Source organism: Daphnia pulex, chromosome 12 (genome assembly GCF_021134715.1).
Source record: "Daphnia pulex isolate KAP4 chromosome 12, ASM2113471v1".
Taxonomy (NCBI): domain Eukaryota; kingdom Metazoa; phylum Arthropoda; class Branchiopoda; order Diplostraca; family Daphniidae; genus Daphnia; species Daphnia pulex.
In genome coordinates this window covers 6489886-6506803 of record NC_060028.1, presented here as the reverse complement: position 1 = coordinate 6506803, position 16918 = coordinate 6489886, and the positions used below count along the sequence as shown (strand labels likewise).

The 16918-nt window shown below is 44.4% G+C and overlaps 2 protein-coding genes and 1 long non-coding RNA gene across 5 annotated transcripts; 1 reads left to right on the top strand and 2 right to left on the bottom strand.

The window, feature by feature from the left end:
* The first annotated feature begins 4684 nt into the window (after positions 1-4684).
* Positions 4685-16772, top strand: LOC124209855 (putative mediator of RNA polymerase II transcription subunit 26). Of its 3 annotated transcripts, none has more exons than XM_046608077.1 (7): positions 4685-4812; positions 14211-14297; positions 14357-14614; positions 14792-14880; positions 14968-15199; positions 15363-15680; positions 15747-16772. In XM_046608077.1, exons 5-7 carry the CDS (start codon positions 15197-15199, stop codon positions 16623-16625), a joined length of 1200 nt encoding a protein of 399 aa, XP_046464033.1. In that variant the 5' UTR covers positions 4685-4812; positions 14211-14297; positions 14357-14614; positions 14792-14880; positions 14968-15196; the 3' UTR covers positions 16626-16772. The 3 variants fall into 3 exon arrangements, with proteins under 3 accessions (XP_046464033.1, XP_046464034.1, XP_046464032.1); XM_046608078.1 differs by lacking the exon at positions 4685-4812 and adding an exon at positions 12631-13322; XM_046608076.1 differs by lacking the exon at positions 4685-4812 and having other exon boundaries at positions 12631-14297.
* LOC124209856 (endoribonuclease dcr-1-like) lies at positions 8094-9099 on the bottom strand. Its single transcript, XM_046608079.1, has 3 exons — positions 8856-9099; positions 8727-8799; positions 8094-8658 (listed from the first exon to the last, which is right to left on the bottom strand). Exons 1-3 carry the CDS (start codon positions 9013-9015, stop codon positions 8337-8339), a joined length of 555 nt encoding a protein of 184 aa, XP_046464035.1. The 5' UTR covers positions 9016-9099; the 3' UTR covers positions 8094-8336.
* On the bottom strand, positions 9386-10756 carry LOC124209857. Its single transcript, XR_006881088.1, has 4 exons — positions 10589-10756; positions 10306-10532; positions 9956-10221; positions 9386-9895 (listed from the first exon to the last, which is right to left on the bottom strand). It is a non-coding gene; the product is annotated as an uncharacterized LOC124209857 (long non-coding RNA).
* Positions 16773-16918: the final 146 nt, after the last annotated feature.

Here is a 16918-nt window from a genome sequence, read left to right as displayed (position 1 = left end):
GCAGCAGCAATAACAAAGTCAACAATAAGTCAAACTAGAATCAATCGGCTAGTAGTTTTGGTTGACGATTTTCATTTTTTTTTCTTCATTTTTTTGAAATGCCGAGAGACTATTTTGATGTGACGGACGGATCTATACGGGCAAATGGTTGATTGGGTGTGTGTGTGTAAAGGCTAGACGTTTTGGGGGTCGCCATGGGGGTGGAGCTGGAAAAACGCACAACTGTCGAGAGAGATGTAATATAGATGGATGCAAGTTTTTCCCTGGTTGGTGAGGCAGGAGGGTGTGACCCCTTTTGACAGCAAGAGAGCAGCCTGTGGTGTAAAAGAAAAGAAAAACGTTCCCAGTTGCGTTTCTTTTATTTGGCGATTCTTTCTTCGTTCCTTCCCGTCATCGGCTGTTTGTTGGTTTCCTCTTACGAAAATGGGAGACATATCTCTCTTGTAAGAGGGGTTGGGTGGGAGGACGCCATATTTGAACTGCCGGGCCGTGACCCCGTAGACTTTTAACAGAGACATGCATGAACGTGTAATAAGTTTCGGGTCGAGTCATCTCATTGGCTTTTTGCCATTTCCCCCCCTCTTTGCCACGGCCCTGGCAATTCACTTTGTTGCTCTGCCACGCCCTGCAACTCTGCGAAATGAAGAAGCGGGAAGAGATGGATGGATGGATGCGATGGATAGGCGAGGGGGGGGGCATCCATCATTCAAGCGCCTTGAAACTGTTGCCAAGACTCTGATAGCGCCGCCGACTCGACTAGAGACTAGAGGAATAGAGGTACGACGTGGTGGTATAGGTACCACCTTATTTCCATGCAAACAAGGCGGGCTAACAGTTGGAGGAGCAGTGCACGATGGATGGATGGATTGCCCGTCGGGTTGCCCTCGGCAACACGTGAGCAACCGTCTCTCTTATCTCGTCTCTCTATTCCGTTTACTTTGTGTCTTATTATAATAAAGTGATGATGATGTTCTCGTCTGGCAAGACTCGCAAACTTGTGCCGGGCTCATCCGTCTCTCCACCTCCTTTACTCCACGAAACTTGACACATAAGGTGAGTGTGTGTGTCGAAGTAAAAAGAGAGTGACGTAAAGCTCTTCACCTTTACCAAAATGTTCTTATCTGCTCCGCTCGTCAGAGTTTTGGTTCCTTTTTTTAAATATGTATTCCAGATCGGAGATAGTCTGCGCTCTTATTTTTATTTGATTTAATCGATATTCATGAAATGGAAGATGGCGGGAGAATCAAAGAAAGAAGTCAAAGGAAACAGTTTTTGTTGTTGATCCGACTTTTTGAGTCGCGAGTTTTTCTCTTGCGTCGCAAGAGACGGGATTCAGGGAACTGCAGACATTCGTGCGAAATGTTTAGTCGGCAGTCTGGCATACAAAATGGATCGCGACAAAAGAGATGATTGTTTGAGATTGTCTGGCACTGCGATGGTATATAATACGCACACACACACGCAGCCATTTGACATTGAAAAATGTTTTGAAAAGAATAGGTCCCATTCTACCGATGAAAAAGTTGCTGTTTCTAAACTCCTGTTTTTCTTCTTCCTTCCTTATTTAGTCCTTAATGAGGATCGACGACGGCAGTCTCAACGTTTTCCTCCTTCCCAAAAAGAAAGAGAAGAAGCGAGATGGAAAGGTCTGTTGCTTTTTTCCTCGGCGGCTATGATCGAGGCTAGATGAAGCTGAAAGCCTAATAATCCCTCTTCTTCCGCCCTCTTTTGTGCACACACACCCTGGCCACCACCCACTTTTATGATCTTGGCGGATGAAATATGACTTGTCACGTTGTTACACAAGCCTTTTTACGGCTTGTCGCTGGCCGTAGTGTGAAGCTCAAAGAGTTGCAACTGGGAAGGGAAGAAAAAAGAGGATCACGAACGGACTGTTTGCGGTCGAGTTCCAACTTTGTCTTTTTTATTTCGGGAGTGGTGGTGGTGGTGGAATCGAAAAGGGAAATAATAATTTAAAAAAACTCAACTCTTCTCACACCCACGCCCCAACTATAAGCCAAACTTTGACGGGTTCTTCCTTCCTTCCTCAATTATCTTTTGTGTCACATAAATCTATTGGCATTCTCTGCTGCTGCTGCCGCCGTCTAATCCAGCTGATTGGATTGCAGCGAAGATAACAGCAACAACAACGTTATTCCTTTAGTAGGTCTTCCCTGCGGCGTACGAGTTCCTGCTGTTGATAGTTTGACTATTTTGAATTTCCTTGTTTTGTTTGGGGTTGATATGTCACCGGCGCTGAAAGGGTCGGTGGGTGGTTGTGGGGTAGGGTGGGTGAAAGGATGGTTGGGGGGGGGGGAGGCGAACTTGAGAGTCTATGAAGTCGATGACTTGTTTCCGGTCCCTTCTTTATTCGCTTGTTCCTGTGTACGACAGTTGTTGTTGTTGTTGTTGTACGACTAGTTAGTCTGTGGAGTGCTTTTAAACGAGTCTCCCAAGGCCATTTTTTGTGTGTAAAAACTCGGACTGGCGACTTGCGTGTATGTGCGTGTGTGTGTGTCAATTCTTTTGTCTCTTTTGGGACTCGTTGAGTCACTCGTCCTCCGCTCGGCTGTTTTCGGCGTATCATGGGCGGCTCAAGTAGCCGGAGCCGGCCCATCCGTCCGTCCGTTGGTCGGTCGGTCGGTCCTTTTCCCTTATCTTGACTTATTTAATGTCTACTTATCTTATCTCTCTCTTTCTCTCTCTCCTTTTTGCCTTTTTGCCTTTTTGCATTTTTGCATTTTTCCCTTAGGAGAATCCGTAGTTAGACGAGGAGAGAGAGATACTGGCACCGGGTTTGTAGTTGCGCGCCTACGTCCGTCCAAGACGGAACACACACACAGACACACTTTGCTGTGTGTCTGACTGTCTGCCGTGTGTGTTGGCGTTTTCCTTCGTGTTAAGTCGGGCAGAAGCGACGGGAGAAACGACCTCGTCAAGACTCGATTCTCAACGGCGCCATCAAATCCGTTAAAAAGTCCAGCGCAGGCGACTCGCCCTTCAAATATAATAAAAACAAGAAGAAGAAACAAGAAAAGTCAAAATGGCTTCCTCCTGGTTACGTCTTGGAGGAATTTGTTGGGTTGGGGCCATTACAATTTTTCTTATGGATATGTGATGATGCAGGGATGGAAAAGTTGCGATCCTGTCGCTCATCAGCCATTGACTGTGTGCGGCTTGTGTCTTTAGAAGCGAATCGATAGACTCGCCCCGCTCTTCTCTCTCCTTTTGGCACTTTCCATCCTCCTCCTTCACTCTCCGCGCCCGTTTCCGGCAAATGCCTTTGGCTTGCCAACGCAGTAGGCCTCTGGTGGCCCAACCCGGTGCGGAGGGCCAACACTTTTCTTCATTTTTATCTTCTCTTCTCTCTCGCCCCCCCCCCTGAAATATAACGAACGGTACACTATACTGCAGTAGCTGCTACTGCTCATTACCATAGGTGTGTCAAGGAGGTCTTTGAAGAGTGTGACGCACTTGATAACGGGAGCGACCGTGATGATTTTCACGGCAAACAGGACGAGTTGAGAGTCAGTCAATAACTCGGTGATGCATGTAAGGGGAAATAAAAAAAATAAAAAATAGAAGAGAGAGAGAGAGCGATGGGGGAGAAAAGCCATGCCATGTAGGAGGAGGTGATGGACGAGGCGGGAACAGCGCCACTTTTAATAACATCACACCTAGTCGTTTGGGTTGGGGGTGGGGTGGGGGTTTCTCCCTGGTTCGCGTTTAAAGTTATAACAAGGAGTGATGAAGAAACTCTTTTGTACTCTGCTCTTTCTCTCTCTCCCTCCCACTGTTTGCTCCTAGCGTTTGGCTTTCCCGCCGCGCTGGGAAAGATGAGAAATGCACTTGATCGTATTTTGTTGTTGCATTAGACCTTCCTTCTCTCCCTCTCTCTCTCCCTCTCTCTCTCGTTCGTTCGTTTGTTCACTCTCATTCAATGCGACAAAGAGGCCGAGAGAAAGAGATAGGCTCCACACGTGTGGCGACAAGGAGCTCCTGTTTTTGTTTTTTAATTTCATTTCATTTTTATTTTCCTTCTTGGAAAACAAAAGAAAAGTGAAACCTTCTTTAATTGACTTCCGCCGGACTCTGTTGACGCCTGCGGATTCTAATATTGCAAAAAAAAATTCACACATTTATTTTTCCGCGGCCACCAATCCGTCGTCAATCCGTCGTCAACCCGTCGTCAACGTTTGGCACAAGTTTCCTCGTCAGTTTTGACGGGGCCACGCGCGCGAGTGTTAAGATAATTGAAGAGAGTCCTCTGAGAGTGGGGGCAATGGAAAATCGTTTTTTATTTGGAACTGACTAACCATTTCGGGTTTTTTTTTCTCTCTTAAATAATAATGTCTACACAATCAGCGGTGTCCGTGTCGAGTTTCCGGCCAAGGCTGATCCGTCGCAGATTGTTATGATGGATAAAGTAAGAGACATTTGCGTGTATATTTCTTTTTATGGTAGGAGAGGCTCTGATCTACTTATGCGTAAGCTGCTTGCGATCCTATTGGGATGATGATGAGGCCACCTCACCAACGTGAGACACACACACTATACCATTCGTTATCTTCTTTTAACATCAATACGTAATCAGAGGGTAAAGGCAAGCGGCAGACGAAGGGGGGGGGGAATCCCCCAAAAATGTGTGTGGGGTTCATTTAGTAGATATTATACTAATAATTTATTTAAATATTGTCCAGGTGATTCGAGGATTGCAGCGTGGTCAGCATTATCTACCGGAGAGTTCGTCCTGATCCGGCAAAACACTGGCCTTGTTTTGAGCCAGCCTGGCGTGGCAGAGAGCGGAAGCAGGTAGGAGACAAACAGACTTGCATTCATTTTCAGTAGTTTGGGGGATTGGTTTGTCGAGTGACTTACGCACAACGTGAATCTAGTCCACTACGTGTACGCGTTTTTGTGTACGCACATGAATCTTTGGATCAATAATAATAACGTTTCATTCCCATTGTCGTCCCTATTGTCGGGGGAAAGCGAACAATAAGGGCGACCTGGGTGACAGTCGAAACGAAATCAACACAAATTAAGAATAGAAAGAAAATGCGTTTGAGAATGAAATTGAAATCGTCCGGTGGGGGGTTCAGCCGGAATGAGACCGGAGGTCACGCAAAGTAGCCTATTTTTCCCATTTCTTTTGTGTTTTCTGTTTGTGTGTGTCTGTGTGTAACTTACATATGGGAGGCGATTGATCCTGTCGAAAGTTTTGGCGGTTTTCAAGTTTTTGGAAAACACATTGAAAAATTCTTTCTCCATTTTGTGATTTGGACTTGTGCTTGGTTTTGTTTCGGTCATCCGGTTTCGTGTGGTGGTCAATCAAACACGCAACCGGCGACGACTATTTCGGTTGTCCACTCAAACAGAAAAGAAAAAGACTAGTCCTGGTTATTTTCTTTTCGTCAATTTTGTTTGCATTGCGAGAGGGGAAATTCCGGAAATTCACGCAGACTCGACAACAGCAGCAGGTGCCTCTCATTTTTCTGTCGTTTTTTTTTTCTTGGAAAAGAAGTGGGGGGAATAGGGGTGTCTTCGAGATAAAAGTGAGATACCAGCCTAAATTTCCGATGAAACGCAGAAAGTTTTTTTCTGTTGAGTGGGGGCCGAGGGGGTGGTGGAGGTTCCATATGTTTTTATAGACGTATCTTATTTTATTTTTTTCGGGGGGAATATTTTTTTTTTTACTTACTTGATGTACATAATGGGCCTTAGCAGCGCTTTGGTTCGTCCACTTGGGGCTTGTCATGTTCACGGGCTCGGGATTGACAACTGGTGATTTGTCTGCCCGCCGACATGTGAAAGAAAAAAAAATATCTTGGGATATTTTCCCTTCATGACTTTGGGTCCTTTTTGTTGTTGTTGTCCAATTCTTTTTTTCCTTCTTATCCTGATGATATTTTCTGATTCCTCGCATCTCTTTTTTTTTGTTTATTTATTTATCCCGCGTGAGCTGGGACGCTTTGTCGGTATATCATTGGTTTATGCGTGCGTCTCGACTCTCTTGACTCCAGCACCGCTTCCACTCTCTTTTTTTTTGTGTTTGTCTTTTGGGATACTTTTCCTTGTTTTTTTCATCCGTTTTCAGATTTCACATTTGATTCGGGAGAAAAAAAAAATGAAGTTTTTTCTAAAATGCCCCCCCCCCCCTCTCCTTTTCGCTGGTGAAGTGCGTATAGTATAGTAGTATAAGGCATAGTTAATAATGTCAAACAGCTCCGGGACTGTTCGTGAAACGTCACTTTCACGATTGCACAATTTTTATTTTACTTTTTCACACGGTGTATACATTGAAAAGGGGGATGGAATGTCGTACGCATTCCCAATCTCCATACGTATCCCATTCGGTTCAATTTTTTAAGAAATAACGTGATGCAATTTTATTTGTCGTTTTTTATTCTGAAGGTCGAGTCGATTTTTATTTTTTGGTTATTTTACCATAAACATCCGGACTTTGTCGTCGTCCATCCGCTTTGGAGGATTTCACATGTCCCGCTACGTGAAAAAAAAATTCAAATTTTGTGGCTTATTCGTTTAAATTTTCTTCTTATCTTTTTGACGTTTTGATTTTGGCGGTGGTGGGAAGAAACGAGTTTTTCATTTGACACTATATGCACACAGTGTCGAATTAGTTTTTGTTACAGCGATCCCGGGAATTACGTCAGTTTGATTCCGCCGTGAGACGATTGAAAGTGAAAATTCTTTTGAAAAAGCAGTTCGGTATGGTTATGCGTCGGGCGACGAACATTTGCATATGCGATGATGAAGAATAAGGCAACGAGGTCGCCCCAATCGAAACCCAATTTGCTAATTCGAAGTGCAAGTTTGAAAATGCTGGCCAGGCAGGTCATTAAGGCCGGCCATCATTTACTAATCCAACCCGCCATGATTGGAATTCAGGTAAATGTTAAATTAATAATCCTAGCGGGTCTATGCAAAAGAGCCAAGGATTTTTTAAATTTTTCTCCCAACTGTTGGACATGGGTATATAAGGAGTCAAGTGGGTCCGATTTCTCGTAGGGCCCGCAAAATAACCACCCCACATTCGACGCCAATCGACGCAAATAAATTTTAAAATGGATCGAGTTTCTTTCCTGTGATTGTTATTACCGTCGACGTTCATTTCTGGCCCGTGTATAAGAAACACACACACACACACAAAGTTGACTTTTTTGTTATTTTTTATTGTTTCGTTCGTTCGGGAGGATTTTCGTGATGTGTGATTTATAGCTGGTTCTATAACTGCGCCATTTATTATATCCCGTTTAGTTTTTTTCTTCCACGAAGGAATCAGACAGAAAAATATTTCATCCTTAAAAATTTCATTTCCTTTTTTAAAAGGGGGGGGGGTGGGTGGGCGACTTTTTATTGATTTGATTGAATCACGCAGTTGGAGGGAGGAGAAGCGTTTAACGGCCGCGGAAATACTTGATAAATTTATTTGAGTTTTGCCGATTGTTGAAACAATTTTTATTTTTATTTTATTTTTCGGGGGGGGGGCTGTCGTGTTGGCCGGTGTGAGTGGCATAGCCAAACAGGTGGGGGGATATCAGGGTGGGCGGCAGCACCGTAGCTCCTCTCAATTTTGTTGTTTTTCTTTTTCTTCTTCTTGTTCCACACACTCACGATGAATGTGATGTGGAATCTCCACGACGGGTGTAATAAAACTTGTCGTTGCGCAACCTCTAATGAAGTGTACGCACTTGCGCGTTACGGCAGAGCCCCAATGAACTTTTGATCTCTCCCTGCTCTGTGTTAAAGTCGACTGTGAATTGTTATTCGATCATGCGAGCCAAAAAGCTCGTTGTTGGAATTCAGTTTCTTTTATTCGTTTTATCTTTTGATTGGGAAATTGGAGTTGGGTCACCCGATTCTCTCTTTCCCTTATTGTCTTTTGTTTTTCCCGTTGCGGTTTTTTATTCTTTCGTTCAGGCCAACAGCCCCAAAAAAATAAAAATAAAAATGGGAAGGAATCTAATGCCCAGAAGCTATCGGTACAGTTTGATGGCCATCATCTCTTTGTAAAACTTTAATGACGGGGGGTAGGAGGAAGATTAGTGGTGGGGGGACACACACAAAATATACTAGAAATACATTTGTATTTGTATCCAAGGTTGAAAACTGAGAACGTGTACATACAATGTACTTAAAGAACAACATAAAGAACAATGTACATGCAAGTTATTTCTGCCTAAATTACGTTTTCTTTTGGAAATTTGGAAGTTTGGGAACAAGAGGCGCAATTTTGCCGCAACAAAGAATTTTAGAGGTTACAAATTTAAAGGTGAACTGCGAGTTCATGGTGGATAGCTGGAATGGATCTTAACTTAGTTGCCGGTTTTGTTCCTTTTTCTCATGCTAACTTTGGTGTTTCCGTTTCCACCGGCTTCACCACTTCCACTGGCTTCACCACTTCCACCTGCTTCACCACTTCCACCTGCTTCACCACTTCCACCTGCGCTGATCGTTCTTTTTCTGTTGGTCATGAACAGCCAAGGGAGGTTTCGAAGAGCGAATTTGGCCGCTGCTGTCTTGGCCGCCTGAATGTTTGTCCCCGCAGCTCCAAAGGATTGTGCGGGGCGGAGGTGCGTTGCAGGACTCACTTCAAGTGTGACGTGAGCGCTCCCATCCGGGAGGTGGAGATTGTTCCTAAAAAAAATGAAAGTGAAGCAGTTAAGTTCACGTATGGGTTAGGTTAGGTTATTTTCATTGTTTACCTGAAAACTGCTTGGGGGTTGATGTCAATTACCCTCCTTAACGGGCATATGGGGGTATTTTGCAGAAAGTTCGCTATTAAAAAATGAAAATAATTATATTATTAGAACTTATTTATTAAAATTTCTTACAAATGGTTAACTCCATCGCGTCAAGGACAACTTTTCGAGTCTTCTCAAGGTCCTTTCCCGAATCCTTGTACACGGCGCCAAGAATTGCCTCGAATAGATCAGCAAATACTTTGGGGTAGTCCATTTCCCATGGCAAATCACCCTTCGGAGATGGAATCATCCTGACATCCTGAAAAATAAATAGTTGTTTAAGACTGATATTTTGTGTTGGATGGATGGATACCTTTTGATGAGTGAAAATGTGCCTATTTTCAATTTGCTGATCCACAAAGGCCTGCAAGATGGTTTCTTGGCTGGATGTCAATTTTTGCTGCATTACTAGATGCAAATTTTTTTTTAATAGCGATGACCGCTAAGGTGTTATTGCAGGTCAAAGCTGATTTGACCGTGGTCAATTGGCCCGCTCCATATTCTGGCTTCCTTGATTCGCATTCATCCACTATAATTAGGTCTAAAAATTAGAAGAAAAAAAGACAAAAAAATAAGCAATTAAAATTAAAAAATAACCTCTTACGAAACATTACCAAGAGCACGATCGCCAATCAGGTCCAACTTCCCTGCCTCCTTGGCTGCGTTTTTTACATTCGCCGTCGGTTGTTGAATTGCCTTATGCAACCAACTCTCGTCCGTAAAACGGTATCCTAACATCTTCTCGATGTACTCAGCAACAGTAATTGGACGTGGGGGAGAAGTGGAATCCATGTTTTTTTGTCGTGTGCAGTAACGGCAGAGCCTATCACGATAAAATTTAAAGCGGCAACTGTTATTTAATCCGATCAATATAATTAGGATGGGACGCTCCGTGTTCCGTGCCCAGCCCCTTCTCTAAAAGCTGCCCATATAAGGGGTCACTTTTAGTTCGTTTGTGTTTTCTCCCTTGTGCTTGGTTTTGGGTTGGACACCAAGGCATCGTCGTTATAGCAAGCTTTGCTGCAGCAGTCTTGGCTGACTTCAATGATTGTCCGGAACCGTGGAAGGATTGAAAATTCTTTACTTCCAATATGACGTTGACAGTTCCGTCTGGAAGGTTCTTTTCTTCCCTAAAAAAAAAGTTTGAAAAGTTAGCTCAAATTTTTTTTTTATTAAAAATTTCTTTTTACTTGAATTCGGTCCTGATCTTATTTTTATTCACACGTTGTAGTGGGCAGACGGGAATGTTTGTGTGGAATTTAACTATTAAAAAAAAATTATTAAAAGTTCAATAAATTAGTTTTTAATCTACTACCTATCACGTCGCCCATGAGGTTTAAGACAACTTTTCTGATGACCTTGTCTTCTCGATCGCAATCTATACGCAACGCGCCAATGAGAGACTCAAACGCATCGGCGTAAACTTTCGGATAGTCAATCTCAAAGGCTCGGTCTCCTTCAGATGAAGAGATAACGACGAGTTCCTAAAATAAAATTTGTTAGATTTATTATTTTTTTATATTTAAGCTGAATTACTTACTTTTTCGTGCGAGAATAAATGATGGTTTTTGTTCTGATGGTCCACAAAACTTTCGAGTTCTTTTACTTGTTTTGCTGGGAGCCGATGTTGCAGTAACAAATGTAGGCCCGTTCTGACCGCGATAACAGCTAGCATGTCGTTGCATGTTATAGCCGACTTCAAGACAGATAGCTGTCCTTGGTTATACCGAGGGTTTAGATCCAGAAGAAGATCCAAAACAACGGTATCTAAAATTTAAATATTATTAGAAACGTTTTTTTCTAACCATAGCTTAAATTAATACCCAAGGATGCATCCCCTAAAACCTCCAGGTTTTCTCCGTCTCGAGATGGGCATTTCGTAACATTTGCTGAGCTGTGGGTCAGTGCGCGACCTAACAATGTTTTGCCCAAGAATTCGTAGCCGATTTTTTCTTCGAGGGCGGTCATAGAAAAGCTCGTTGGATCTGGGACCGATCCGACCGACCGAGTGATAGAAAGAGGATCGACGTCGTCCAACATGGCGTTGTTATTGGAAGTTTAAGGCTGGATGGAATGTGTTGTCGGAACGTTCACGATGTGAAATATCCCCGCAGACTCAGTGTGGTCCATTCGTTCAGTGTTGCTGGCGGATTCTGCCATACTTGTATGTTTGAATAATCTTCTTGAGTCGGGCTTGAGTAAAAATTCAGAAAAAATACGGAAAAAAGTCAAAACGAAAAAAAGAAAAAAAAAATGAAAATCGTCAACTAAAACTACTAGCCGATTGATTCTAGTTTGACTTATTGACTTTGTTATTGCTGCTGCCGTCGAGCTGCAATAACACCCTTTAGAGTTATTTTGATTATCGATCCTGACGCCAGAGCGCCACAACCATCTTGTTGTTATTCTTATTGCCGTTCGTTCTAAGGGCCCACCCTCCCACCAAACAGTTGCAACGGATGATACTCTTTTTTTCTTTCTCGTCTGCTCTCTTGTTAACCATTTCGAAAAAAGGAAAAATTGAAACTCACAAATAGAAAAAGAAAATCTCAATAGATACAAAAGATGCTGTGCGACTGTCTAGCCCTCTCTTTCTCTCTCTCCACATACACAGAGAGAGAGAGAAACACACACTACATGTCTGTATGCCTATGAATATTATAGATACAGCTGACAGCAGCTTAGATGTGTGTCTTTTGTATCTATGGAAATGGACTCGAGATCGTCGTGCTTGTGCCGGAATGACGGAGCGTTTCTGGTTTTGTTTCTATTTACCTCTCAAAGAAGAAGAAACAGCAGAAGAAGGATTCTGGTTGAAACGGGAGACGGATGATAAAGAAAAACGAGATTCTTTCGTCTTCTCCGGAGTCGGTCGTAGCTGCAATCTACTCGGAAGAATTCCCATCCAGGAGGAGCGGGCCACACCACCACCACCACCCAGCGAGTCCAAATATAGAGAAAAAAAAAGATATTTAAATATTGGGAGGAAACACACAACAACTTGCAAAGCAAAATAGAGAGTCCATGAACGTCGTAATAGATACGTAATAAGTAACGAGTCAAATACTACGCCGACGACGACTAGTCGGCGGGAATCAGAAAAAAAAAGAAAAAAATCGATTCAAATTCGTGTGCTAGGTTGTGCCTCTCAACTTCTTCTTCTTCTTTTTACACGGGTGACCGGTGACTGTACTGGATCGAAACATTGGGGCGAAACAGATCAATAGACAGAGAGAGAGAGAGGGAAAAGCAATTGCTATTCCGCCACTAGCAACGTAATAAGAAGCTATGCAGAACGACCTCGAATTTTATGTGTCTTACGAGAATAAGAGTTCCTGGGCCGGGCCACCCGATTCCATCCAAGTGTTGAACCCAAGGAGCGCCCTAGTCTGCCCAGTCATCTCTTGGCTACCTGACGTTGTCGCCGTCCCCCTCTGCTCGGCAGCCACCGACCTACTGCGCCCTACACCCAACTTCACTACACTCTGATTGCACAATCAAACAAAAGGTAACGAGAAAGAAGCTTTTTTGATCATTACTTTTCTTTTTTTCGCCTTACGATTCTCTTCCGTCTTCATCCCAATTCCCGACCTCCCAAGCATTCCGCCAGTTCCAAGGTGGGAAGGCCAAGGCATGATAAAGAGCAAAGTAAAGTGCGGAATTCTATGACTGTAGTGCTGCTCCCCCAACTGGCCAACTCCCCTCCCAAATCCCATCTATTCTTTTCACGTCGTTAATGGTCACACACACCCACACACATCCACACACACCCACCCACACACACCCACACACACCCACCCACACACACCCACACACACACACACACACACACCCACACACACGCACAAATTCATAGAATACAATATTTAAAATAGCTACGTACCGGTATTATCGTAGTACAGGGGTGGGGGGGTTCGGCAAGCTTTGTGGCACTGTTGTTAGGCACGTGTTCCACGTGTGTCAAGGCCGCGAATGACTCATCGTTCAAGGTTTTCTGTATTCCTGACGCCTCCGCTTGGTGGCGTTCCTTCGCTTTTCCAAACTTGTGTCCAAAATGTGTCGCCAACTGTGATTGGCCGAAAACATTTTATGCGGAGCCCTACCATTGGTCGAAAAATTTTCGAGACCTTGGCGACCTTGGCGAAAGGAAAAATGGTATGATGGGTATGATGTACTCACTGTGTTGTCTTCCTGAAAATTATTTATTTAATTTCTGTGTACCATGCATTTGTGAGTACAGCAGCACTTGACTGTTTGCCTCTGTGAGAATCACACCACCGTGAATCGCAGTGTGTGAGAGAGACAAGACATCACGGAGGCGGTAGTATGATTGTGCTTCCGTTCGTTAGTGAAACATTTTATTTGTGTTTTGACGTTTCATTTCGTTCGGCGCTTTCTTTTTTTCGTGTTATGTATCGCTTGCATTCACGGCCATCAAACGATCCGAACGAGTCTCTGCATTGATGAAGGTGGTGGTGGTGGGGTTTTTTCACGGGGCGGTTCCGCGCATTCCTCGCCCGTCAATGTCGATTTCTCGTTTTTTGTTTCATCTTCAAGGTAAACTTGCCATTTGATGGACATGGTTGTCGATTTGGCCAGCAGGGATCGGCTTAGATTTTATTTGTCCAAAATAGAAGAAAAAGTCGGTTGAAAGAAGTGATGAAATTGGTCTCTGCGCCAAATTAAATGCTAGCTGAAAACTAAAACAAATGTTTTGATCTTTCGCCTTTTTATTATGCAAATTCGTGTTGTTCTCGGGAGTTTCACGACAAGAGACTTTTTTATTTTTCACGCACGCTCTAGACATGTTTGACGTCATCCTTGACGTGTATGTTTTATCGTGCTTGGCTTTTTTTGTGTGCAGTGCACTCGTTAGAGACATCCGCTAAGTGATAAAACGTTAGGGTTTACTTCAATCAATGAATTATTCATGTTTTTTTTCTGTTTGCTGTTATCGGAAAGAATGCCCGCAGCGACGTGAATTAAACAGGCTGGGGGGAATTGCGGGTTTATCCGCTTTTATCCAGTTTTCTTCTTTGGTCATTAACTAACGAAACACAAGAAATAGTTTGAACATTCTTATCGACTTGTTATAGTCCATCGTCGGCGGAGATGACGTCAACGGCAGGTTACGTCAAGTGACAAATTGGAATAACTAGGAATTTTATTTAGTCTTATCACGTCGTGTTGTTTCGATTGGGTCGGTTGAATAAATTCCACCTCTAATGATAATCCGCATTCCATAAAACGGTGAACTGTGCAGTTTTACTGTTTGGCGTGTGATTTGTTTGTTATGATGAACTTGGTCCGACCTTGACCGTCGTCGACAATTGCCTTGTTTATTTCGTTTTTAATTCGCGATAAGTTTGTTTTTCTCCTCACTCTGCCTGTGTGTGCGTGTGTGCGTAGATGTAATGTGTAAAATGTAAAAAGATCAATTTAAAGGTGCTCAAGTCGTGGTGCCGTCAGATCCTGAAGGGTCTCTACTTCCTCCATTCTAGGACACCAAACATCATCCATCGCGATTTGAAGGTAAACGAGAATTTTTGAATTAAAAATTTGTCATCTAATGACGTCTTATTTTGTGACAGTGCGAAAACATCTTCATCACGGGGACGACTGGCTGCGTGAAAATTGGCGACTTGGGCTTGGCCACGCTGAAGAATCGGTCGTTTGTCAAATCTGTGATTGGCACTCCCGAATTCATGGCCCCCGAAATGTACGAGGAGCACTATGACGAAGGCGTCGACGTCTACGCTTTTGGCATGTGCATGCTGGAAATGGCCACCAGCGAGTACCCGTACAGCGAATGCATGGGCCCGGCTCAGATCTACAAGAAAGTCATCAGCGTAAGTTTTGGGCTCGCCCCACCCCCCATCTGTTTTCATACGTTGTTATATAGGCGATGGTCTGATGGCGGCCCAGCTGCTGCCAAACTCAATCCCGTGCGTTCTACTATTCCTCTTTCTTTCTTTTTTGGGTTCGTCGAATTAACCCGGCGGCTTCTTCTTGTTTTACGACGACAGCGCGTCAGACCGCAGAGTTTCGATAAGGTGGAGAACAGCGAGATTCGCGACATTATCGACCGTTGCACGCGTCTGCGCAAGGAATAGAGGTGTGTAGAATTAGATTATCCATCTGGAAGAAATTCAATCATTTTCCCTTTTTTTGGGTTTTCGCATTCCAAATGGAAAACAAACAGGCCGAGCGTCAAGGATTTATTGAACGACACCGAGTTCTTTGCCGAAGAAACGGGTCTGAAGGTGGAAGTAGTGTCGCGCGACGAGGCGGTGGCCAGCACCAGCGAAAGTGTCCAATTCTGGTTACGCGTCCTCGATCCAAAGAAAAGGCGTGACAAGCACAAGGAGAACGAGGCCATCCAGTTCGAGTTCAATGTAGTGACGGACGATGCCGACAAACTTGCCCAGGATATGGTTGGTTGACAATTTTTCATGCAGTTTGCTCTGTTTACTTTAATTCACACATTCTTTTACCCAAGTTTTTCGGTGGGTGGGCTATCCATTCCTTTTAGCGTTTGTCGTTGTTGTTTTTCGCCATTGAATTAATGCGTCGTTTATTTTATCCTGTTTCCGCAAGACCCAAAAGGATTCGGACGGCATCCTCATGGAGGAGGATGATGTCAAGGTGCTGGCAAAGTTACTCAGAAGTCAAGTCCAGCTGTTGGTCAAAGAACATGACGAACGCGAGGAGATCAGACGTCAGAATCAGCCGCCTCCTGTTCCCCAACAGCAGCAGCAGCAGCCTGCAACTGTTGTTGTACAACAGCCTCCTCCTCAAGTGGTGCAACCAGTCATACAGCAAGTTGTCCAGCAGCCTATTCAGCAGGTTGTCCAGCAACCTATTCAGCAGGTTATTCAGCAGCCCATCCAGCAGCCCCAAACTGCTCCAATCCTGGTAGGCTAATTCAAGATGTTTTGAATTCTAATTTAAAAAAATTAGTATTGATTTACTTTTATGTAGGATCAATCGATGGCGATCCAGCAACAACAACAACCTTCTCCGGCGCTACAGCCGTTGATGCAGCAGCAACCTATGTTGCCCAGTCAGCAATTACCTTTAACCATAACGACGGGATTGGTTACTTCGCCTCAACAGCACTGCATCCAGCAGCAGCAACAACAACAGCAACAACACGTAATACAGCAACAGCATTTGATCCCGCAGCAAGTGGCTGCCAACCAGCAACAGCTGACGGTTCAGGCGATACAGAATCAGATCCACCAACAGCAACAAACGCTGCACCAAGTAAATCGGCAGATCCAGCAACAACAGCAACAGTTGCAGCAAGTGAACCAACAAATTCAGCAGCAACAGTCGGTTCAGATCCAACAACAACTCTTGTTACATCAACAGAACTTGATGAATCAACCGATGACAACTTCTCAGCAAATTGATCACCAGGGATTTAGTCAATCACAGCCGCAACAACAACAACAGCTCTATCAGCAGCAACCGGCCGAAGTGCCTGCCCAGTATTTCGTTCCGGCCGAATTGCCTGTCTTCCAGCAGCAACAACAGCCGCAGCAACAAACTTATAGCCATTACCAACCAGCTGAAGCTGTTGCCCAGCCTTATGCGCAATCCATTCCCCAGCAGCAGCAGCAGCAGCAACAACAGCAGCCCGTCCGTCAGTTATTGAATTATGTTCAGCAACAGTCGGTGGATCAGACGCAGGTCCAATGTGTTGCACCCGAGTCCAAGTGGATCAGGCGGCCGAGAGCAACCCAGCCCAACAACAACAGCGCAAAGTCTTGCCCTCCACCATCGACATTCATGACTTGCATTCCGAGTTGTCGAAATTGCATTCGCAGGGCACTGGTCATCTGCCGGCCTTGTTGAAAGCCAAGGAGCCCGAAAATAAAGTGAATCCTACCACTACGGAAGCCTCCGCAGCGGCACCGGCCGCAACGAATCCCGTTGCTCAGTCAACAACAACGGCCAGTCATGGCCCTGACGTTGTGGATGACCATCCGCAAACGCCGACGGAACAACAACCGCAAACGCCGACGGAAGAACAACCGCAACCTTCCTTCAAAGCGATTCCAGTCACGGTTCCAGTAGCGCAGATTCCAGTAGCTCCTGTCACCGAACCCACCGCTCCTGTCACCGCTGCTCCAGCGATTGCCACCGCA

Excerpts from the sequence above, each read along its gene's own strand:
- LOC124209856 (XM_046608079.1), bottom strand. The coding sequence starts at position 9,015 with ATGATTCCATCTCCGAAGGGTGATTTGCCATGGGAAATGGACTACCCC. Across the intron at positions 8,800-8,855 it reads CGCGATGGAGTTAACCATTT|CGAACTTTCTGCAAAATACC; the intron begins GTAAGAAATTTT and ends ATTTTTTAATAG. Across the intron at positions 8,659-8,726 it reads AACCCCCAAGCAGTTTTCAG|GAACAATCTCCACCTCCCGG; the intron begins GTAAACAATGAA and ends CATTTTTTTTAG.
- LOC124209855 (XM_046608077.1), top strand. Across the intron at positions 15,681-15,746 it reads CCCAAACTGCTCCAATCCTG|GATCAATCGATGGCGATCCA; the intron begins GTAGGCTAATTC and ends ACTTTTATGTAG.